Source organism: Frieseomelitta varia, unplaced genomic scaffold, assembly GCF_011392965.1.
Source record: "Frieseomelitta varia isolate USP_RPSP 00005682 unplaced genomic scaffold, Fvar_1.2 scaffold_755, whole genome shotgun sequence".
Taxonomy (NCBI): domain Eukaryota; kingdom Metazoa; phylum Arthropoda; class Insecta; order Hymenoptera; family Apidae; genus Frieseomelitta; species Frieseomelitta varia.
Genome location: NW_025110540.1, coordinates 99959 through 124794, shown reverse-complemented (window position 1 = coordinate 124794; position 24836 = coordinate 99959). Strand labels below are relative to the sequence as shown.

General features: G+C 44.6%; 1 protein-coding gene across 1 annotated transcript in view; it reads right to left on the bottom strand.

The window, feature by feature from the left end:
* LOC122535704 (beta-1-syntrophin-like) overlaps window positions 1–24836 on the bottom strand; it is a gene marked incomplete at its 5' end in the record, with an annotated part of 139688 nt that overhangs the window by 111211 nt on the left and 3641 nt on the right. Inside the window, one exon of the mRNA XM_043667453.1 lies at window positions 7079–7267. Within this exon, the coding sequence (XP_043523388.1) occupies window positions 7079–7267 (189 nt within the window). The remainder of the gene's footprint in view (window positions 1–7078; window positions 7268–24836) is intronic.

Sequence of the window (24836 nt, the reverse complement as noted above, 5' to 3'; positions counted from 1 at the left end):
GTCGCAGAGCGTAATCACCGGTTGGACAACCGTTCTGTCCGAATAACGAAACAAAAGACAGGGACAAGCGGCTCGTCGGCTGATCCAGGCTCGTTAATCAGCCGGCCGGCATATAGAGCGCAATTATCCGACGGTAATTAACTTCGCAAACTGCAGCCCCCGCGAAATCTGGCAAGGCGAACGCGCGCAAAGGACGGGTCGGGTAGATGGTTGATAGCGGCTAAGGGGTGGCGGCGCGGCGGTAGTGGCGTCAGCAGTGGATGGTAGATGGTTTGGATGGAAGGTTCTTCGTGGGTTCCAGCCTGATGGAGCTGTTCTGGAATTATACACGGGGGTTAGCCCTGAAAACCAGGCGGCAGCTAGCTTTTGCCCCCGGAAACTAATTTAACTCTCGCATCCTCCGCCCTGCCAGGCCACTGGCGTACAGTCGAATCTCGAGCCTCCGCCGAACATCGACCCTCGTTGATTTCCAACCCCCTCGTTTGTCCGTCGCGTGTTGTGTCTCCAGGTCGAAAGTGAAAACGTCCGCGCGTTTCGCCTCGAGAAAAATTTAACCAACATGGCACACGTTCGATGAATGTAGTTTACAGAATACACGAGCAATTAAAGACAGCAATTGTGTCACTTGGTGCAAGTTAGAAAAAAGAGTCGACAGAGTGAAAGAAGTAAAATCGATCGTGACTAAATGTCCAAAATGAGAAGTCTCGATATCCAAAACTCTATCAGTGGTGTACGCGTACACGGTCGGAATTTCTCGTTCGATACGACCAACTGCTCGTGACGTGGTGATGGTGGTGGAGGGAGGGGGGCGCGAATACAAAGTGTGTCATATATCTGGTCAAAGTGCTCGATCCGCCGCTACAAATACAACCGCGGCTCGATCGCGAGTGGCTCCCCGACACTCGAACACCACTCGCAGGCATTAATTAGAAAGTTCGCGAGTTTCGCAATCGAAATCGAGTCCCTCGGCTTCAGTTCCTCCGATAAAAGTCGGCCATTCCATCGGGAAATATTCGAAACTTCGTAACGGGAGGTCGGGAATTATCGACGCGATGTTTCTTCTTTTTTTTTTTTTCCTCATCTCCCACCTCTCCTCGAGCCGCAAAGTGCTCGACGGATAAATGAGGGCTCGCGTGTGTTACAACCAACGTATAAATACCTCTTTTCCCGCCGGTTTGCCAACAACAGCTTCGTTAAAAAAGTACAAGCGTGTGGGACGCGTGGGGAGGAGGAGAAGGAGGAGGAGGGGGATACTCGTCGAATTCGAGGATAATGGAGCGGCCAGCCTGAGGAGGATTTCGCCTGAGCGGAGTGGCGCGTGCGCGCACTCGATATTCGTACAATTAACAGGTGATTTTAATTGGATGAGCTCCGGCGATGGTTCTTTCAGCGGATGGTGCGCGGAGCTCTCTTGCTTTTAATGGAAACCGCCTACAACCTGACGGTGGCTCGGTCGGGGTTATGTAAGCCCCTATCAATCCAGGTCGCACTCAGCTGCCCGCTAATTCAATTAGCCAATTTTCATTGTACCGTTCACGCGTCCACTGGTCTGTTTTAATTCGTAGATAGAGCGGCCGCGAACGATAGTCGATATCTTCCATTCCCTCCTCCCGTCCCTACCCTTGTCCCTTTTTCGTCTTCTTCCTCCTACTTTTTTTTTACACTTTATCCTCTAATATCGACGAGCCTGGCTACACCGTCCATTTCGTGTTTGCCCTCGGTCAACGGCGACCTCCTCGTTTCCCCGGCCGCCACTCACACCCTCGTCTCGCTCCACCGATTCGCGCCGTCTTCCATCCGTTCACGCGTATTACCACCGATAAACCTAACGCTTGATTTACAGTAACGCTGATTTTCTCGACTTTTTTTTTTTTTTTTTTTGGAGAACGAACGTACGCACCGGAGCGGAAAGGTTCCACCCACTGGGGAGTGAGTGCATACTGCAAAGAGAGACAAGAGAAACGAGCGAGGCAAGGAATAATTGATTCCAGCATCGACGTTATACATCGTCGAAGAAAACCGGGAAGGAAGTAAAACCAACGAGGGAGCTACTCGCCAAAGTACAGAGAGAGAAAAAGAAAGAGAGAGAGAGAGAGAGATGTTGGAAACGATTTTTGATGAATAAATTATTACACGCAAAGGCGTGGGAAAATTCTATTCTAGAGAGAGAGAAAGAAGAATGCAGAAACACCGAGAATAATCGATTCCCGTGCGTTGTACATTATTTAAAAGAAATCGGAAAAGAGGAGGAGGAAACAAGACAGACGGCGAAGGAATATACGCGATGTCAGAGGCAAGGGGCCAACGAGTACCCACAGATACGCCGTACAAAATCATATTTGTGCCAGGCATCGCGGGACAGTGAGGGAGACGCGAAATAACAATTACCCATCCGTCAGTGGCGTACGCGGCGGGTTCGCTACGTGTCGCGATAAATTGTAAATAAGCTTCTCCGCCACGGAAATCCCCGGCATCTGGATAAACTCTCGAAAAGATATTCCGGTCGAACGTGACGCGTTTCTCGCGCGGCTGATGGAAACCACCCGCAGCTCTCTCCCAACGAGATTTACCGTAAATTTTAACGCGGCCGTACCGAACGGTATAGACGCGCACCGGCACCGATAGAACCCACTCGTTGTTCGTTCCCTATCGGCGAAACGAGAGCCCCCATTAACGTCTGCCATTTTTTTTTTTCTATCTATTCTTAACGCACGATGGGAGGAAAAAAAGCATTGATAGTAACATCTATCTAGATAGTAAGTAACTGATAACGTCTATTTACGCAATGAGATTAACCTGAAAATTGATTTGATTCGAATACTATACGCGTGTGGTACTGAATAAATAATTTGCCTTATAGGTATTATTATTATCTATGATATTATATTAATTTATTTTTGTTATATTGAAATAGAGGTATCTGATTTGACAAATGATTCCACGTACAATATACCTTCGATCTTAATGCAGTTAAAATATTTTAATAATATGCACGTAAGCTACTTCTCTGCTACGTGGAGTGATTCGACTTGATTTAAAAGTTGCAGACACGTCCTTTCATGAGATTCGACACGACAGATTCATCGATCCTGACACTGCAAGAGTTACAAGTACAATGAAGGACAAGGACAAAAGAAAGTTTAAAAGCGCCTGCTACGACATTACAACTGAACATTAATAACGATCGTCTATTTATGGCAATTATATATCATGGCTTTTCACGTTTCTTTAAACTCTTTTCTGTCCGCCATTGTACCTTCTAAAAGAATCAGCAGACGATTTTATGAACAAATCGCTCCATCTTTCTCGCCAGTTCAAAGGGTAAAAACACGACTCGATCGACATCGATTCGAGAGAAAGTTCAGAGAACACGGTACGTTTGCACAAGCTGCTCGCGAAATAACCTGTACGTATTTGTTATTGCTCGTCTCCTTTCCCCGTACAATGAACCGGTTTCTTTAATTTCCGACTCGAGACTCGCCGGTTCGAAGATAAACGCGACCAACGGGGAGCACACGACGAACAGCAGACGCGGAAGAGCAAGAACGTTGAATATTTGACGAGCAAACTCCGGATGAATTTAACGACATTTCTCCCCCCCCCCCCCGTGTTTACCCCCCGCCAATTTTTAGATCCGGCGCTAGTAACACCGGGACAAACGCGACAATGCTACGTTAAAGAAAATCGAAACAATTTCCACCCGCTTTGAAGAACATCGCAATTTTCAATGTATCTTCCTCTGTATTCAAAATTTACGGCTTTTGAAGAAATTGCGCATTCAAGGGTTGAAATAAATAAAGGGTCAAACGTGTATTAGGAAATTAAAAATATCTGCAAATGTTGCGGGTGAAGAATTTTTAGTGTGACAGAGATTTCATTAACTTGACGAAAAGTTCTTCCATCGTAAATCTATAGATAGCCTATTTTTATAGATAGCCTATTTTCGTAGAGAGATATCTTTATAGAGATAACCTATTTATTTCATTAACTTGACGAAAAGTTCTTCCATCGTAAATCTATAGATAGCCTATTTTTATAGAGGTTTCATTGCTACTTACTAAAACTGCCAACGATTAAGAAAGACTTTACAACAAAATAAAGCCTTTATGAAAAATAATTTAACGAGAAACTTTCGAAAAATAACTTGAATGTCTAAGAATACGGACGTGACGCGTAAAACTTCGAACGAAAGTTATAAATTAGTCGTTTTGATCGCCTCGGTAGTTTTGGTGTTGATCGAAAACCTGTTTCGATGTTTCCTTTCCGGAATAACCGCTCGCTGATTCCTCGACCCTGCGCGATTTCCTTTCTACTTTTCCCCGTTGCTCGTCGGTTATTCCGTCTAGCTGGAACCTACGTCCCGTATCAGCCTATTCTCCGGGGAGAGAGCGCACGGTTTCCTTTTTCCAGTCGGCGAAAGGCGAAGACCGTGGCGAGGAACGCGGTGCAAACAAAACGATAGAAATCCGGAAATAAACGGGGAGAGAGATCTACGTAACGCGGGTAAGAAGGACGGACGAAATCCCCCGTCGAGGGACCTCGACGTTGATGGTTCAAGAACGGGGAAAAAGAGAGAGAGAGAGAGAGAGAGAGAGAACGGTGAAAACAAAAAGAAAAAGAAAAGAGAAAAAAATCAGCGGAGCAAACGGTGCTTTATTTACGAATTCTTCGAGCTGGATGCAGACGACGAAGAGAGAAAAAGAGGGTAACAAAAGCGTTGGGAAACGACCGAGTTCCTTCTCCGAGGCGAATGCGACGTGGATGCTTTCGGAACGACGCGAAGGTTCCTTTCTTCTGGGCAAATGGAGACAGTTGTCGAAGAAGAAAGGGGAGAGGGTTGAAAAGGGGTGAAAGAAACGGGGGAAGAAAGGAACGTCGCGAGGGTTCCAAAGCAGAAGGGGCCCCATGCAAAAGAGGAGGATCCAGGAAGGAGCTCTACAGAATTAAGAGCCCATTACCCTTTCATTAACTCGACGTTGGATTGACGCAGGGGGCGACGGATACTCTTTTCGAACCCTTTCTCTTTGTGGCGGTGTCTGCCTCCGGAGGAGGAGAACAGACAGAAGCATCTCGATGAAAACTGGATCCATTCAGTGGCCGCAGCAGCCACTTACCACCATCTGGTGTACACGCAAACGAGTACTCTATTGTCTTCGAGCCTGCCAGGGGTGGATTCGCGTTACGCTCTCTGCCGGAAGTGGTGTTCGACGCTGCCGCTTGAAATTTAAACGGCGATCGAAAGAATCGGAACGATCCCTTTTAGTTGTCTCAAACACCATACAATATAAATGTGAACAGTGACGAGGAGAGGTGGACATCAGCGGAAAAGGGATAACATCTGTTCCTTGTAAATCTTGTTGTAAATACGAGAAATCAATCATCAGCTGTTGCAACGGAATTCGATTGTGTAAAATGAATAAATAATTTTTGTTCCAAATATGATAAATATTTAACTGAGAGTAAAAACGATCGTGAAAATTGAACGTTGCGTTTTTCTTTTAACTTATTCCCACGATTTATTATCGTTTACTTCATTCTGAAGATGAACAATAAAATTAAGTCGTTTGTTCTTCAACGTGGGAGCATAACTACAAATTAAAAACAATGTATCTGAATATTTTCTCGCCAGAATATTCAATAATCAAAAATTAAGGTACTGAAGAAAAAAGAAAGTCTAAAAATGAATAATAAAATTAAGTCGTTTGTTCTTCAATGAAACGGCATAATTATACAACTATGAAATAAAGACACCCCAGTAAAAATACAATAACGTGCCTAAATATTTCCTCGCCAGGATACTCAATAATCGAGAACTGAAGCATATTGAATAAAAGAGTAAATGCTAATTATAAAGATTCGATACGGGGTTCGATAACAAAATTCGATTTCTGTAATACATTGAAAATTTCGAAGGGGAGGCACGAACCGTGTATACGCGACACACACGCGAATACAATCGGGGATACGAAAGATTTTCTCGCGCGAAATTCTCATTCTATTAGACGATAATTGACTGTCAAACTCGCGGCACGCCGGCGCCGCGCACGCTCGTTCGACTGTAATACCAGAAACGGGTTAATTGCGTTATGGCTGTCATTATCTCGGTCGCTGAGCATGCAGCTCTCGAGAGGTGCGCCACCCACGAGACACGGCTTGTGCACGTAATCCCGGGTTACGTTCTGCTGAAACGTTTACTTCTAAACGTGCAGGGCAAGAGAAATTTCGCCCCGTTTATTCGATTTGCCAACTCGCGCTTCGCCTAGTTTTTTTTTTTTTTTTTTTTTCAACTCGTATCCGCCCTCGCTTACCCGTGAAGTCGAGTTTTCACAAACTCGCGCCGTATCATTAGAAACAAAACCGTCGCCGATCCTCCTTCTACCTCTCGCCACTTTCGTACGCCGAACATCGCAAGGGGAAGCAATTTTCAAAAATAGCGGAGAATTTTCCTATCGTCTCGCAAGATTGAAAACTCGAAGATTACCTCGCAGTCATTAAAGATGTAAAATGTTTGTAAATGTTTCACAAAATGTCGCGTCGCGTCGTTGCCAGAATATTGAGAAACTACTGAATCCCAGCGTTCGAAATTATTTAAAAATATTAAGATTCTTTCTCCTTACGAAGCACCGAAGACTCTCCCTTGACTTGAAACGAGCTAAAATTATCCTAAAAATTTAATTGAGATTCGAAGAATCATTTCGAGGAATCAATGTTGAAATTTTCCAAATGGAAGCCGAACAATCGAAATACAATCCATCGAGTCGTAATTCAACCAGCGTAAGTGACGCAAGACAATGGCTCAACCTGTTAAATATCGAACGACCTGCTCGAAAAAGTAAAATAAAACGGCCAACAGGTTTTTCAATTCAGGGACAATGGCCAAGGAGAGCCAAATACGGAGTGGCTGGTTCCCCGTTTCACCGAGCTCGGGCTCGTTAATTAACGTTTCTCGCGTTCGTCCTTTGGCGAATCGGCGACGCGTTTTACGGCTTTCGCGCGCTCGCGAACTCAGTCGGCGAGGAATTTCGTCGACGACGTTTCGGTTGCGGTTGAAATTAAAGCACGAAGATAGCGAACTCACCGGGGTCGGAGGAAGGATGAGCTCTGGTGAGTCTGCAGAGTTGCAACGGCAGATACCGCGTATCCGCTCGCGGTGGTGACTTCGGGGGCGGGGGCGTCGCGCTGAGAAATCCGCGTTGCAGCTCCCAGCCCACCTCCTGGATGATCGAAGCCTTCCTGAAGTACGGCGTCACCTCTCGCAGATATTTCACTGTAACAGAGAAACGCAAGATTTTTTTTTTTCCATAAGCTCGTATGAAATTTCCTCGGCAGATGAAATTCTCACAGCGCAAGTTATTTCGTTCTTTACTCGATATATTATTCATGCATTAAACCGAGAGAATCTTCGATTAGGTGATGTAATTCATTCTTTCTTACGATCGTCTAATTTCGTTATTCCAGACCAGTTGGGACACTTTTAGGCGAATTTCACAATTGAAAATTATTGCAGATCTCAAATGGAACGAATGATCAATTCTCAGTAACTTTCGTGACTTTTTTTTTTTTTGTATAAGAAAATTAGAATGATACTTTGATGGCTAGTAATGAGACTAAATACACAACGTTGAGAAATTTGCTACGAATAAGATTAACAAGATAAATAATATCAATTAAACAACATTACTGATTACGACTAATAATAAGAATAATTGAATATACACGACTTGTTAACGAATTTCACGTTTCCGGACGTGATTAACAGTACAATCGACGATTGAACATCGCCGAAGAAACAAATTAAAGTGTCTCACAATATTTTAAACACAGTGGTTCTCTGAAATTCCTAAAAAGCAACCTCTACCAACGTTCTACCAATTGTTTACTAGTAGATCGTAGCGGATCGCGGTAATCAACCGTCTTCCCAAACTCGGGTGTAACCATTTCGGTTCGCGTTGCATCGCGCCGATGATTTCTCGCCGTTTTTACGGCTGTCCGGCCTCGAAATTTCCCGCGTACCCCCTGGTACGATTACCCCGGCAGTGGGGAACAGACGGTGGCGAGCCTCGTAAATCGTACAGACCGGCAGATCGGATCCACCGTTTCGCCATCGGAGCGTCTAGATACGGCACCGCGGTCACGTACAGACTGTTTCAAAATCCAATTTGTCGTTGATGTTTCGGCGTCGCTGCGCTACCGACGCGATTACATATAGGACAAACTCGTTAAAGTTCGAAGGAACATACAAGCGCACGAGGAGCTACGAACGACGACGACGACGACGACGACGACGACGACGGTGGTGAGAAAACGGAGGGGCGAGGAATAGTCTGCAATCCTGACGCAGAACTAACCGAAATACTGAAACATGTAGCACACGGCCACAGAAGTGGTAGGGAGGGGGTGGAGGAGAGTAACCGACACCGCCAGGGCGAGCAGCAAATTCGCAGGAAACCCGTAAAAACCGGTCGTAAAGTCGGGATACGTTCTCCTCGAGGAGAACGTGGCTTAATATCGAACCGATCGGTCCGAAATATCGATCGGGCTCAGCTGGCACTCTTCTATTCCAGCGTCGCGGAATTCCCCGCTCGTGCTTCGACCGAAATTACCGATCCGCGATCCGCCGGCAGTTTACGACTGCCTCCCTTCCGAAAGAACGAATCAACGCTACGCGTAACCACCACCCTCCCCCTTCCGAGTCTGCGAGTCGGACGAAAAAATTCTCGCGACGATAAGAAACGTGATTTGGTTGTTTCGTTGAACGCGATGGACAAAGAAACGTGCGTTTAAATAAATGCCATCGGACGAGTATATATATATTTTGTCAACAGTTTGATAGAAAAAGAACTTTATATTTATGGAAGGATATACAATGATCTTCAGAAGATCTTCTGAATGCTTTTCAAAGTATTTAAAGGAACAGTAAGGACGAGCAAGTTTTCAAGTGATTGTTTCCAATTTCAAGAAGTTTCTGGCGATTCTGTAAACTATACTGCCAAGCCGATCAATACTCTACAAGTACGCGTATCTTTCGAAAATTTAAATCCAAATAATTATTGTAGAATGCGTTATTACCGGCGGAGCTTTTACCTAACGACATTCATAAAATGCGCGAAACGTTATATGCTTAGGATAATCGCGTTGGCTTCCGAAATAAATTATACGTAATTCCGAATAAAATAAATTCACATGCAGTGCAACGTTTCGCGAACAATTTATTACAGTATACATTATTAATCGTCGTTTATCATTTTATTATTAAAAAGAAAATTTACCGTCATTCGCCGATTACCTGTTAGATTTAATCTACTCGATCAAGCGCCCCGGCGCTTGAAAATTGAAAGAACGCTCGAAATACTGGAATTAATCACCATGGCCCGCGAGCGGCCAATCATATTTCACGGGGGGAGGGGGGGGGGGGGGGGGGGGACGCATTATACCTGCGCACGTTGGCGCGCGTATTAACCGTAGGAGGGGATTCGCTGCAATTTTCTCGTGTAATCAGCGGTGCATGAACGCGTTAATATCTTTCATTGGTCGTAAACTCTAATCATAACCGTCTGCGCCTATCGATCTATCCGTTTCCGACCGGAATACTCTCTCTCTCTCTCTCTCTCTCTCTTCTTTCAGGCCGCGCAGGAAACGCGCGGCTCGTTCGGCAAACACGGTGGCAATTTCAACGATGCCCATTGATAAGCGACGAACACCGTAATGCACGTCCCGAGTAACCAATCTCGTTCGGCGAGCGACGCAAACAGCCATCCATCTGGCCGGTGACTCGTCGCATTATTAATAATTAGACGCGCCCGTGTACGCCGATCCGACTGTTTGTCCCCGATTTCCATTCAATTGGATTATTGCTTGCGTCACCATAGAATTTCATTCGCTAATATTGGCCGGATAAATCCGGCTCTCGTCGATCATCCGATCCGTTCTTATCCTAATAATTCTTTCTCGCGGAGAATGCTTAACCTTCCATCGTGGTTACTACCGGTGGCGGATGACTTTATAAGAATTCACGGGAAATTCGAAAGCACGGAGAAGTAAGTGAAGATTCGCGTGAGAGCTTGTAACAATTCCCTGCGGTGTTCAATTTATCGAAAGACGCGTAGAATGAATGTTTATGTACGCTCGCACGTGAAGTATGTACTGTGATTCCTGTCAATTTATCGTCTTGAAAGTAGAGCGCCTTCATTTTCCGAATGTCTCAATATTTGAATGTTCTGTTGTCAGAATTAAATGTCAGTAATTAAATCATTTTGTCATCTAACTACGAATATTATATTCTAGTGACATGACATTAAGATACCCGAAAGGAAGGAAATTAGATTATTAGAAAATTTCCTCCTCTCTCGCCTGTTTGTCAAAGATTTAATGGAAACGTTGCAGCGAATTCCGTGAATTCTGAACGAAACGTCGATACTGTAAATTCGTCTATTCTGATTTCGTTCCGTACCTTTCTATCATTGTCAATTGTTTGTAAGTCGATTGAAAATAAAAATGTCAGAACTTCATAATTAAAAAATAGGTTTGTAGAAGCTTATAAATTGTAAATTTAGCTTCGGACAAGTCCAGCGCACAAATTACTTCAGCGTAAATTAAATTCTAAAAACTCTCGTGAAATAAACAGTCGTTAACTTTTCGATTTTCGCTGGCTTTTGAATTCAGCGGCTCATGCTTTTTCATTCATACACGAACGACTATTTCGATACGTTGTAAACAAATGAAACGCGAAATTAATCCTATAGAATATAAATTAATTAATTAATACGTAAATGCTAAATGAAACAACGTTGTGTAAAAATTATATATCGAGTTAAAAGAAAAAAGAAAAAAAATGCAGAAAAACGACGAAACAAAGATCGGGGTTACACGGTTGATTAGAACAACTGGCTCAGGCAGACAACGTTTCTAGAACGTCGATTTTACAATCGTTCGACCCAACTGTGCAACCGAGCAAACAGCTCGCGGCGATGTGATCGTTCCTCTCGCACAGGATCGTCGTGAAATTCACTTCACGCGCGAAAATTATCCAGGGTGGGGTCGCGGATTTCGTTATCGGCCGCGCCGATCGAGCGAAATTGCCAGCCTCGGGAATGGTAGAGCCATCTCGGCGCGGCGACGATCGGCCTCGAATACGCGATCGAAATTACAGGCGGTGATCGCGGCTGCTTCTCGCTCGCATGTGGAACGCGCGCGCGGAAAATTACACAGCCAGTCCCGGTCGGTTCGAGCTTCCGTGGACCACGCGATGTGAACGTTTTTAGAACGGTGGAAATTTTCACCGCGCCGTGTGTCTCGGCGAAAAGTGAAACGGCGTGATTGTAATCCATTCGCTCGATATCCGTGTTTCGATCGAGAGAATCATCTGGTGACTCGCGGAGGTAAATGCCGAATCTCAGGCGATGATCTCTGTACGATCTTTCACAGTTAAACTTTGGCGCTCGAAATTTCGAGTGAATTTTAAATCTGCTTTAAATCTGCTGTTTCAGAGTTGGCATTGTTCTAGAAATTAATTAATCTCGAGGACAATAAAATTTTATAAATTCAATCGGAATGGGTCGCTGGTCATTGAAAACTACGAGGATTTATCAGAGCTCTCTTAAACAATTCAGTCGATGGCGTAAAACTGCAATTTTTAATTCGAGATTGACGTTGTTTTAGAGTTCGGAGACCGATCGGCTGAATACCAAGATCATTTGTTGGTTCTTTTTGCAGAAATTTAATGAATTCCGATAATTTATGGGTACGTAGAATTAATCGACGTCGGATAAATTTCGCGTTCATTGTAAAAACCGAAAATAAAATGCAAAACTTGCTTTAAAAAAAAAAAAGGAGAATCGCAGCCACTGTACGTATCTCGCATCATGAAGAGAAGTCAATCGAATTACGAAACAATCGGGATCACATTCAAACTTGAATTAGAGTAAAATTATACATTCTAACTCCAAAATAAATTACTTTCGTAAATAATACAAACTCCAGAAGGTAAAATAATTAATAATTGACATCGTGATGTTAATTCAGCACGAAAAGACGCGAAAATGTTCAAATTGACACGCGAACGACGTTGTCAAGATATTTTCGTAAAAACGAGGGAATTAGAATGGATTTAGAATGTTAAAAAGGTCATGTTACGAAAAAAAGGGGACAGGTCAAATTCATCGGTGCAAAATAAGTCGCGCGCATGCAAATTAAAATATTAGTGCAAAAAATAATAATGATACTTCTCGAAGAGGCATTCTTTGCTAAATGAAAGGAACAAACGAAACGATAAAAATAATGGGAAAGACTGCACGTGTAAAAATACAACTTTGTGGACTGAGAACGGTATTAAAAATAAATTGATTTATAAATAAATATTATAAATAAATTGATATAATAGTTTCGACTTTTTCGAAGTAAGTAATTTGCATTAAAGTTCCACGTGTACGTACAGAGATAATTTCTAAAAAGTCTGGACAGGGTGTGAAACTCTATCAGTCGCGGCTCAATTAGAGCATTCTTCATAACATTGTTTCGCATCATTGATTTATCGCGAGAACACTGACGTGCAAATTGACAGAGGAATCGACGTTGCCCGGGTATTTGCGCGAGGACGGAGAAATTATTCGTAAGAAGGCAAGCAAGCAGTTGACGAAACGCTGAGGAAAAGCGGCTGGGTAAAGTTTTCGTCGTTTGTCGAAACGGAGAGGAGGTCAAGGAGGGAGGGAGAAGCCAGGAAGTCAGTCTACAGGATATTTGGACACCGTAATATGCTTTCTGTTTGAGTGGCTTGGAAAAGGAATATCTAGGACCTAGGAGACCGCCAGGACCGTTCAAAGAGTAACGTCCAACGTTGACGCTCCTTTTCGACGGTCCATTAAAGTAATTAAAAAAGATCCGCTGACGAAAATACGAACGATGGTTCCCTCTGGGGCTATCCGGGGGTCGATGAACCCCACCGGTCGACTACAATGCATCGTTTTTCAAAATCCCGAAAACACCGTTCCGCGTGCAACAATTGCGCCGAACTATGCCTCGTCGGATCGTGAAACGAACAAATTAATTAAGCGAACGTGGAATTAATTAAGCCAGGAGGCTTTCGATAAATTTCTGCCGAGAGAGAGAGAGAGAGATTTCGCACTTGATGCTCTTTCGAGAGCTTATTGGATATGCGAAAAAAGTGCCCCGGGCTTTTTCTTCACGCGAGAGGATATAATGTTAATAAAACAGAGTAACAATGGCTGTGATAAATAGTTCTACTGGATTGTGAATTTTTTACCCGTTGATGAGGAATTCGAAAATGCTAGAACGTATCAAATCTCAAAGCAATCGTTGTAATAAACAATGCATGGTTCAGTCATTTATAGTTTTATTTCAAGATGAATACGAGATTGACGTGGCTCAGATATTCGATTATCTAAATCGATTTCGTAATCAAGTATTTACGTTCAATAAAATATTTCGATCCCAGTGCCAGCGATAGAGTACATCGACGCCATTTGAAGTGAAGGCGGGACATGTTTTAAAAAGAAAAATCCGGGATACTCTACAGAAAAGAAAAGAGTCTACAACGTATTGGAGGTAATCAGAATTTCTGCGTCAACGTGCGGCGAAACTGTCAGAGGGCTTTATCTTCGGAATTAGGGACACTGGCAACAACCAGACCATCCGTACAGCAAAACACGCCCGTTTCTCCAATATGCAACATCCCCGGAGCTCGCTGTTCCTAATCTACTTTACCAACTCTCTAAGAACCTCAACCTGCAGGTAGAACATTAGTTTTCCTTAGGGAATAGAATCAATTTCCGCATTAGGATTAGTTAAACGCTCGAATCTTTCACAAAACTTCGCCAAACCTCCGTCGACTTCGCCCCGAATCATGCACCCATATCGTGTCGCGTGTGTGCATGCGAAAACTCACAGGTAGAAGGAGAGAGAGAGAGACAGAGCGGTAGAAACGAGAGAGGGGAAGAAAGGAGAGACGAGAGGCGTACGACCGAGTATTCCAAGCCTTGGGAATAAGAGCAGAACGGATAAACCGGAAGTCGATCGCTGTCCGCTGCCGACGGAAGATATTTTTAATATCCGGCGAAGGCAGCCGTCCGCTCGTCTTACCCCACGGCCTCTCGCGTACACATAGAGAGAGATAGAGAGAGAGAGAACGAGAGACGAGAGCAGAAAAGGTTGGTCCGCGTCTACAAGGGGGAATCATCTCTCGTATTGAAATTGCACGGAAATTTATCCGGGATCGCCTGAATCTCTCTCCCTCCCCCTCTCATTCTCTCTCTCTGTATCGACGCACCGTTCCTCGAAACTTCGAATCCCGATGAGAAACGGATCGTCTTCGACTTAGGCTTCCCTGGAAATTTATGCAACCCGGGCAATCGCTGCGGATGACGATTCTCCGTTCGATTTCTGTTGTCGCGGGACATGAGATATCACGGATACGAATACGTGGACGGTTGCGCTCGAGCGAGCGAACAACGACCAGACGGGAACGAAGAGTTGAGAAAGTCAGAGAAGAATCACGCGACGGATGATTCAGCAGACGGGCGATTTTAAAGTGCAAAGTCGGGCGGAACACGCGTAATATGGAAAAAAAATGTCAGAGAAACGTCCAGATTCTTGCCGCGCAAGCGACTGAACCACAAACTTTTATCCAATCTCGTTAATTTTAACGCGAAAGATCTATTTACATCGTCGTTTTATCATTTATCGCGTCACTTCGCATCGTTCGTGTGGCTCGGCGAGTACACGAATCACGAGTAAAGCGCGGGAATCGCGAGTTAATAATTGCAGCAGCATGATCGCATCGTTAGCCGGGATTAAGAGCTTCAAGCTGGATATGAGTAATCCCGAAAAGCGTCCGCGAGCAAAGCGGAAACGCACGTGTGACTGGCGTGTGCCGTTACCACGGGTGAAAACCAAGGGATCGATATCCAAATCAATGTACAATGCAGCAGGTACGTGTGCCGGGGCGATCGACGTGAAACGAAGTTGTTCGAATATAACGCGACAATGAGACGCGAAAGGACGATCGTAGACAGGGGAGGTGAGACGAATCGCTTTAGAAGGGTTCACCACCTGTGGTCCCGGAGGCCGGTGATCGACAGGTGGTAAACGGCACTTTGTACCGAACGGAGCACGGAACAGAAAATATCCTTTTCACCCGGGGATCCTTTTGCTATTTACGAACTCTTCCTTATGCATACCGTGCACACACACACACACACACACATACACACACCTACAAAGCCGATTTATTCAGACCGAGACCCACCGTCCACCAGAAAAATATACAGATGATCTTGTTCCCATGAACGAACCGACGCATGAATATTGAACGAACAAACCGTAACCATCCCGAGACGCGGAGACCGGCTTGCCGAGCTTCAGCAAACTTTACGTTTCTGTGTGTATCGATGTGTTCCGAGTGAAATGTTCATAATGAAAGCACATTTCTCGAGCGGGCGAAACTAAAAATTAAAGAGAAAATTCGATCGGGAGAAACGAACAAGTCCTCCCAAGTACTTGATGTAAACTGATGTATAAACGATCGACGAGATAAATTAATTGCGAATATAAATTGATATTGGTCTCTCTCTCTCTCTTTCTCCCCCTCTCTGTGCTTTGATTTTATATAGAAGAATATACAGATGGAAGAAAGTGGTAGAAAAATTTAGACTGATTAAGCGTGATCAAAGATAATTAATTTTCCAATATCGCGTCGCATTGGACATCCCCAACGAACGAAAACTTCTTTTTCAATAAATAAAAATATTCCCTTCTGTTTTCTACTTATCTCCATTTTTACTGTTATAAAAGCTTCCTTTTAACAAACCTAGGTAAGATACAAATTTTACATTCTCGCGATTTCCAACGCGAGAAATCATGTCTTCGCATGAAAATTTGTCTTCTGAAATATTTTTTTCAATAATTGTCCAGTATCAAAATATAATAAATATTTCCAATATATCTAAAAATGCCAGCGTGCTGTAAAAATTTTAACCAACTGCAAAGAAACTCCTCTGAATCCAAAATGTTAAAAATTCTCAGTCTAATGATCGAAGGGGGATCAATTTTTCGCAAACAGACGGAATTGTACAGTTTGATTAACAACTGGCAACAACAGATTAGAATCAGCGTTTCCTCGAAAACGAGATTTCTCCGGCTGTGCAACGTCTGATCCGGTAAATAAGACGATGTTACCGGCTCGGCGAGCCTTCCTCCCTGAATAAGTTTCGTTAGATTAAACGCCTTGGTTCGCCGCGGGAACGCGACTGATCCCCAGAGACTTTTATTCTCCGGCCTCGAAGGAAGGATGCCTCCGGACAAGAAGCGTCCGGAAATCTACGCCCTTTTTCACGGCTTTCGCGTAATCGTATGATTTACATTCAAATTTCCTCCACAGGGATATTTATTCGGGATTTCGTCCGTTTCGGGGGTCCCTTTTTCCAGATTTCCAGACTCACGATGGAAAGCGGAGAAACTATTTCTAAATCGCGTATCGCGAGTTAACAGCTCAGATTATTGTCACACGTCGTCATATATAATATAATTATATATATATATAATTCATTCGAGTCGAACGTATTAAATGTAATTAGATCCTGTAAATTAGCCACTGGTTCGACTAATTTTCTTTTTTATTTTAAGAAAACAATTCCTTCGCTCGTTCCCGTACACATTGTCCTGATTATTATTGTTGGTATCAGTATTATATCAGAGATATTTTTCTTCAGTCACACAGTGTGTGATTCTCGTTAATAATTTAAATAACGATTATTTGTACACTCTGCTGTTGAGCTTCAAATTTTCCATCGATAAAATCTTTAGATCTTTAATCCCTATTTCCTATCAGATTCATCGTACAAATTTCTTATTCTCCCTGTTTGAATTTCCCATTGAGAAAGTCTTTAGAAACTTTTCTCTTAAATTCTTTCAAACTTCCAATACTAACCAAAGAGTAAAAAGAACGCTTTACGTGATTTCGGAATCAATTAAAGATGCTCATCAACAGCAGCTCTGATCCGGACCAACTGCAACGATACCAGAAATTCTGAAGAGGGAAGAGAAAAAATTCGAACGAAACGTCTCGGATCACTGGGACAAAGAGCAATCCAAGCAGCGCAAAGAAAATCGCGCAATTAAAGGGTACGGAGGGCTGAAAATTTTTCCCCCGGACTGTTCGCCAGACGCTGTTGGCCGTTCGAGCGAAAATTAAAAAAATAAAAGAAAAAAAAATTCAAACGGGGACGAGACGGTCGTTTTCTTCGACGACGGTGTATATACCGTGTATTTAATCGGGCGAATGCGAATCACCGAGAAGGCTCGCCGTTCGCGATGTGACGGGCAAGGAAATAAGTAGAAATGAAAATGAAGCGAGCAGCATCCGCGCCTTTTGCCCTTCTCCCTTCACTTCCATTTTTATTTTCTCGTTCAGTTTTCTCCGCCTCTTCTCGTCCTCTAACCGTCCTGCGTTGAAAAAGCATCCGACGATTAAGCATTTCACTCTGCGAGATCTTGTCGCGTTGCTCGTCAATGAAAATCGAGTTTTTACGGAAATTTGTTTTCTTGAAGTGAAACAGAAATTTGTCTCGTGAAAACGAAATGAAATGGACGAAAACGAAGAAGCGAGAAAGAAATAATTCTGGGAAATAATTCTGTTATCTTGAATAAGTGCTGCCTCTTTGTACATCGTCGTTTAATTATAGCCGAAACGCTTATAATTCCAGTAGAAACGTAGCTCACGGACAAACGGGCCCACGGTGGCCCGACGATGTTGCGCACCGATTCGGATTTCGTGCAGAAAAGGCGCCGCGCGTTTGATTGATGGACGATTGGATACGTTGGGGAGTTTGAAAATGGAGAACACCGGATGAAAGGATGGATGAAGGAGTGTTGGAAAGTTCGTACCGATCAACAACGAAAATGTCCACGTCCTTTTTCTCGCTTTCTCTTTCGCAGGAGAACGTGGAAATTTTTTTAATTCTGCACGAAGGCTTCTTGGACACTTCATTGATTACGAATGCACATAACGATATATGTATGTACTTTCTCGCCAAACCTGAATCTTTCTAGACAGGTTTCTAATCTATCGTTCACATTCGCAAATAGGCTTCCTTCGTCTTTTTTTTTTTTTTTAAGCTTCGAATCGTCTTTTCTTCAACGACTGACTAGAGAAAGTCAAAAATTGACGCACACGGGAGGCAAAAGCAAAATTCCGGACAGAAATCGAATCAAAGCGGCAAATGTGCACGTAGATGGAGACGAAGCTTGGCTACCAACTACCAACACGGTGTGTAAGCGTATTATATTGGAAAAGTTCCGGGGCATCGAGAAGCCATGGGGAAATAGCAATTAGAAAAGGTAGTCGGACGTTGATGAAAAAGCATATTTTCTAATGAATTTCCACGCAACCGTGGCCTGCCTGCCACGTACGTCGACGAAATTTACGAGCTTCTTTCTCATTAACACGCGGCGCGGTAGCGGCTGCCTCGGATTATGCAACACTCTCAGGCTGGCTCCTCGTGACAAATTGCCGATATTTAGCTCGCGATACGCGAGAGAATTCATAACCAGGCTGCGGACGTTTATGCATTTTTGGATAATTTAAGACGCCGGACGTTCGCTGTTCAGACATTCGAGCGTCGGCTCTGCACTGCGTTTTACTGTTTCCGACAAATAAATATGATTTTTTAAATTGAGATACAACTCTGTCCATTGACGCGCTCTGATATCGAGATGAATTGCGCGGAAGGAGGTAAGAATGAAAAGGAGAAGTATCAATTTATTTCAATACCAGAGCGCACAAATTTTTGGGATTTTCGGTTTTATTTCAATGTGCGACGTATTGTGCATCGCGTGAGGATTGCAAAAATCAACAGAAGACTTATAATGTATTTAAAACGAGACGCTTACTGTGACAGACGAAAGAAATTTCAATTTAGATCAAATGACGATTTAGTTTATTTAAATATAAAATTGCACATTTTAACGAAAATGTTCTTCTTTCTTCTTTAAGGCCACTTCACGACTCGCAACGTTTACTCGAAATTTCTAGCAAGTTTGTACGAAGGTGCGTAAGAATAGTGTTAAGAGGGGGATCGTTCGGCAGGGAAAGTTGAGAGGTCGTGGAAGATCTCGAGCTCGTCACGAAATTCTTTAAATTTGAAGAATATTCCCGGGCGTGTTTCGAGTTCTTGTCAGATTCCATCGTTCCGAGACTTTCACGGCGTCCGAACGTTTCGAATACTGAGATTCTGTTAGCTTTCCAGCTTTTAGCGATCGTACGCCTTACGCGAGATAACAACAGCTTAAACCCAACAATTTTCCATCACGGAACAAATAGCTCGGTAAAAATCGTATACACACTCTTGACACACGATTTAGTTTCGAAAGGAACAACGATCTCTTCTGATAAATAAATCTTTTGCCCGTAACAAATTAATTCTCGTGTTTGTATGCACATAAATTAAATTTATTAAATAAAAAACCTAGATATTAATAAATACGACAAACATTTAATTTCTAAATGTATATTTATTTTTTTTCTATTCAACAAAAATAATAATATATTCATATATATTTAGATCATTTACTTTCGAGATAATTATAATTATTAAAATAGATTAATTAACTCTGATACAAAAGGTACAAATTATATTTTACTTATAAATTTTTAAACAATTCATTCTAATGTTATTGAAATTTTAGTTAGTTTTCCATCTCCAATCGATGAAACAACTTAATTACGATATATTATTTATACTTTGTACTTATAATTGTTCATTTAACTGCAATATAACTGTAGCAGTTAAATTGCAGACTAAATCTGTCGCGTCGATTCGCGACTTTAACAACATCGGGAACGTCGTTCGCGTCGCGAATTGTTTTTAACGAAAAGTGACTCAGATTTATTGACTTTTCGATCCTCCAATTGTCGAACGAAGGGGTCTCGATTTCTCGCCTCTCTTTTTTTTCCTTTTTTTTTTTTTTGTATTTCGCATGTCCGTTTTGTTCGTAAATCTCTCGAATCGTGCATCGTGCGCGGACGAAATACATTCGAGAGAGAGACGCGACGTTCACATTCGGTGCGACGCAACCTCTCGGTGTATATGGTTATTTTTCCGGCTCGAGAGATTGGAGGGAGACGGAACGAATCTCGTTTCGCGACGCCGCGGCTGATCATCCTTGATCTGAACTACGTACGGATTACGTGTACACGCCGCCCCGTCCCGTGGGATTCGACGCATCTGTGGACGTCGCTAATTGCACCCGACAACTTTGGGATTTTCGTCGCGCGCACCGAGTTTTGGAAATTCGACGCGACGCCCGCGTTAGGCAATAGCATCCGCAGAAAACAGAGCGAGTCAGAGAGAGAGAGAGAGAGAGAGAGAGATTGCTGCAAACCTCCTCCTGACGTTAATGGAAAACTCGAAATTGCTGCGAATCGACGATACACGAGTTCATCCCCCATCTTTCCCTCTCTCTCTTTCTCTCTCCTTCTCTCTTCCCTTTGGTATCAGAGCTCTGACGAAACACCTTCACGCCTACGTTCTATCCTTCAAAAATCGAAAACATCGGGGATCGCCGACTTATCTCGTTACGCTGCGAAAGTGTCGAATTTCGAGGGGAAATTTCATCGAAAGACCTCGGAATTTTCCTGATAATAAGGAATTCAATCTCCGATAATACGTAGACAGGGCTACGAGAGGGAGCAAAGAACGAGCGGAATTGGGGCAAAGGGTTAAAGGACTCTTAACGGTGAAGAGTTAATGCCGGGTCGGCAGGTTTCAACGGCGTCGTTTGTGCAACGTGCGAACGAAATTCTCGTTTATACACCCGGCGGTCTCAACCGTGAAAATTTCACGGAATTCGAGAGGGGTGGAGGAAGGACGTGGGCCAAGTGTACGGAGCACAGCCGAAAAGACAAAAGGCAGTTTCCTTAATCCCGGGTGGCCGTGCACCCTCTCGAGTACAATTTCTTCGTTCGTTCAAGGGCCGCGCGCAAGCCACCGCACCGCGTGCACCCACGGTCTGAATCTATCCGTTTAACTGAAAACTCGACTGGAAACTCAACCGGCAATTCTAGAGAGCCCTCCCCCCCTCTCTCTCTCTTTCTCTCTCTCTCTCTCTTTCTTCTCTCGCAATTCCGTTTCCATTAAATCGTGACCATTGTTTCGCGTTCAAAAGCGCCCTGCCGCCGCCGCCGCCGCCGCCTCCCGACCGAACGAAGAAAAGCGAAACGGTTAAAGTTTCGGCGGCGAGTTTCCGCGTCCTGTCATTTGCATCGCCAAGATTTCGTCATTCGTTCCTTAACCTTGGCTCCTTTAACTTCTCTCCGGTTAAGTCGGAAAAATTACCGGCGTACTCGACGAACTCGCGGGTGGAAAAGAAAGAAACGACTGAACGAAGGGGAGAAAAGAGAGTAATGTCGAGGGTTGTTGTAGCTTGTTCGAGGGTTCCACGATTCGCGAATTCTTGCCGAAAGAGAGCGCGAGAGAGTAAATCGCGTTAGCAAAGGATCTCGATGTCCGTTGTGCCTGATTTTTCCTATTAACAGCTTCGAGCCGTAAAGAAAACTCTCTCAAAAGAACGCACTTCTGGTTTTTGTCGAGTCACGAGAAACTTCCAACGCGACTGCTCTCGGCCGTCGACGAGCTCGTGATGGCAAAAGACGATCGAACGTCGAGCACCTGCCGCTCGTACGATGGTTCCCGCGGCTTTGCAGATTCCTCTCGAGGAATAAAAGAGGGGAAGAACGCTCGCGCGAGGCTGCACGAAGCTCTCTTCTCGAGAAAGTCGCGAGAAACGGCCCCTAGGATTTGCCGGCAGATCTGTCGTGGAATCTGGTGACGTTCTCTTCCGAGAACGTCGTTCGGTGAACGCGGGCTTTACGAGCGCGTCGCGCGTCTCTCCCGGCGAGAAACGAGGGGTGCGAGAACGGGTTTCTCGCCTCGTAAGGGTTCGAATCTCGTTGCGAATCGCAGGAAGGGGTTTCGAAACGGGTATTGGTCCCAGGACGAGCACAGCGAGAGATACCGCTCTCGCAATATCGTGCCTTTCCCTTCCTTTTATCTAAACGACCCTGGCGCACGGGGGGAGGTCGGGCGATCGCCGAAATCGTAACTCTCTCTCTCTCTCTCTCTCTCTCTCGTTCAGAATCCAGAGCCACGGATATTTTCTCCGGCGAATATCGCGCAATAGATTGTCCCTCGTTCCCGTTTTATTTTGCCTTTTAATCCGCCGGAAAATCCGACCCGGTGCTCGAACGAGAAACGTTCTGTAGCTGAAAATCTCTACCCGGGGTTGCCACTCGTTGCCCCCATACCCGAACGGTGCAGCGAGCCGTGCCCGGTTATAGGAACCAGAAATATCTTCGAGGAACGATGCATACGTAAGTGCGCATATACGCGCGAAACACACATACATAAATGGATTTACGTGAAACCCGATTCCGAGCACGGAGAAGAGGGAAGCGAGCAGCACCCGGAGTTACTCGTACGAATAAAACTCTCCTAAATATCTCTGTCGAAGTGGTGGAAAAACCGGGCAGGAACAATACACGAGGGGACCATCATAGAAAAAGATGAATTTATCGCAAAGTTATCGCGACACGTATTGCGATAGAAGGGCGTGGGGTTCCCGCTAACAATGGGAAAGCGGTTTTTTTCATACTAGAAACGCGAAATAATGAAAAAAGAAGGAAAAGAGGAGAAAAAAAGAAAAAAAAAAAGAATGTAGCGAATCCCATCGTATGAATTTGCCACGCTGCAATGGCACGGGCGGAGGCTTTAATAGGCTGGAAAAGCGGCCGAAAAAACCTATGTAACCCGGTCGCGCCTTTTTAACATGGTACACGAAGTTTTATCAGCAAACGGTCCTCTACTCCTCTCTCTGCTCGGAACTTTTCGACAGGCTGCACGATTTTATCATCTCTCCTCTTTCTTTTTTCCTCTCGTCCTCTTTATTCATCCTCCGCCCTTTTCCTCTACCCTCTGTCTCCTCTCTGTGTCCGTGACAAAAATTCGAGGGAAGGCGCCGTTCCACCGACACAACCGAACAATTATATTCTTGGCAACGAACCGAGCTCCCTCCATTAATCCGATCGGCAAAATTGTTGCGTGGCCCTGGTCTAACGGGCCAACGTACTCGTCGCGTCGCGGCACGCTTAAAAGCTTCTCGGAAATCGAATCGGTCGCGAGGCAGAGCACACCATGCCGCAATTCGTTCGAGCATACCGAATAAAATGTTATTTGCATCCGACACGGGGACAGGAACGGTCGAGTCCCGCTGTTGTCGATGTCTCACGTGTATAACCATCGATACGTGACCCGAGTCGACGCGCACAGAAAGGGAGAAAGCAAGAGAGAGACAAAGAAGTCACCCTCAATTCGTCGTCGTACGACGTTTCTCTAGCAGCGCCCCTTTTCCCATCGTGTCGTTCCACCGCCTCCTTTCTCTCGTTCAACATCTCGTCGCCCCGTGTAAACGCGACACCGGGAAAGAAACCCCCGTAACCACCGTGGCGCGCTCCGTGAAATAACCGGCTCGTATCGTATGCGTGACGCAACGTCGCCACTTTCAGCGGAGGCAACGTAGAACAGACGAGCGTAATATTTCCTCCGGCCGAAGCCGACGAGAGGGAAGAACGGAGGAACACGCGCGTTTCAACGCTGCCGCCGCTGCCGTGGAATAACGATTTTACTGACCTACGACGACCACCACCATCGTCGTGTCACGTGTTCGGTTCTCGTCCCTCGGTTACACGTTGATGGTATTAAGGACGCGCGGTTGGAATTATTGCGTCGTCGTCGTCGTCGTCGTCATCGTCGGGTGGTGTACCAGTTCCAATTGCGAGGTTACAATTCCGTGATGCGATACAAAACTGTACGGAACGGAAGAGGAAAGAGAGAAGGCGCGAGAGAAAGAGAGGGAGAGAGCGTCGCGGGAAAAGTCCCGACGTTTGAAAAATAACGGCACCCGGTTAACGCCTGGAATTTTTCATTTTAGATTATGCCATTGTATCACTTTGTGCGTGAAAATGAATTTTACGCGACGATGGTGACGGTGGGACGAATGGGGAGGGGGATAGAGGTTTGTTGAATATTTGTCGGAGCGAGGGAAAACGTTAACAAAAGGACTTCCCGATTCGAAATCCCGGCGTGGTGATTTAATATTAAGAAACGAGGGAAGAGTACGAGAGGTGGAGAGGAGCGAACGTGGTTTATTAACGCGATATAGAACTTGATGAAACTTCGACGAGGAAACGAGAGGAAAGGAAACGAATCGGACTGCGCTTTCTGTGTTTCGCCCCCCGGGGCAGGAAAAGAAAGAAAGAAAAAAAACCCGTTCCGTTTTTCTTAATTATATTTCTTGATCGTTGGCAGCCTATTGGCCCGTGAAAATCGCGTCGAGCTTCATTGGAAATACATTAACCGGTGTCGCGGTAGCGGGACGAATGCCGCTCACGTCCCGATACGGATTCGACGGGCTTCAAATAAAAATTCACAGGAAATTGCTAAAGCGAAGGGAATGGCGCGCAATAAGAGCGTGGCTCACGTCGATTCCCTCTCCTGGCGGCGGGTGCACAGTCTGCGAGGAAGAAAACTTGGTTTTCAAACGAGAAACCAGCCACGGTTCGGTTCATTATCAAACACTCCGCCGTCGATGTTTTCAGTCCTCGATCGTTTCGCGATTTTCCTGGCAAATCGATAAAGGCGAATCAACGAAGGGGAAGCCACGATTCAGTCGAGCCTCGCTCGATCTTCGGACGATCTTCGAGATCAAAGGCGAAAAATCGACGAGAAATACGACGGAAATGCAATGAAACTAGTTTCAAGTGTCGCAAAAAA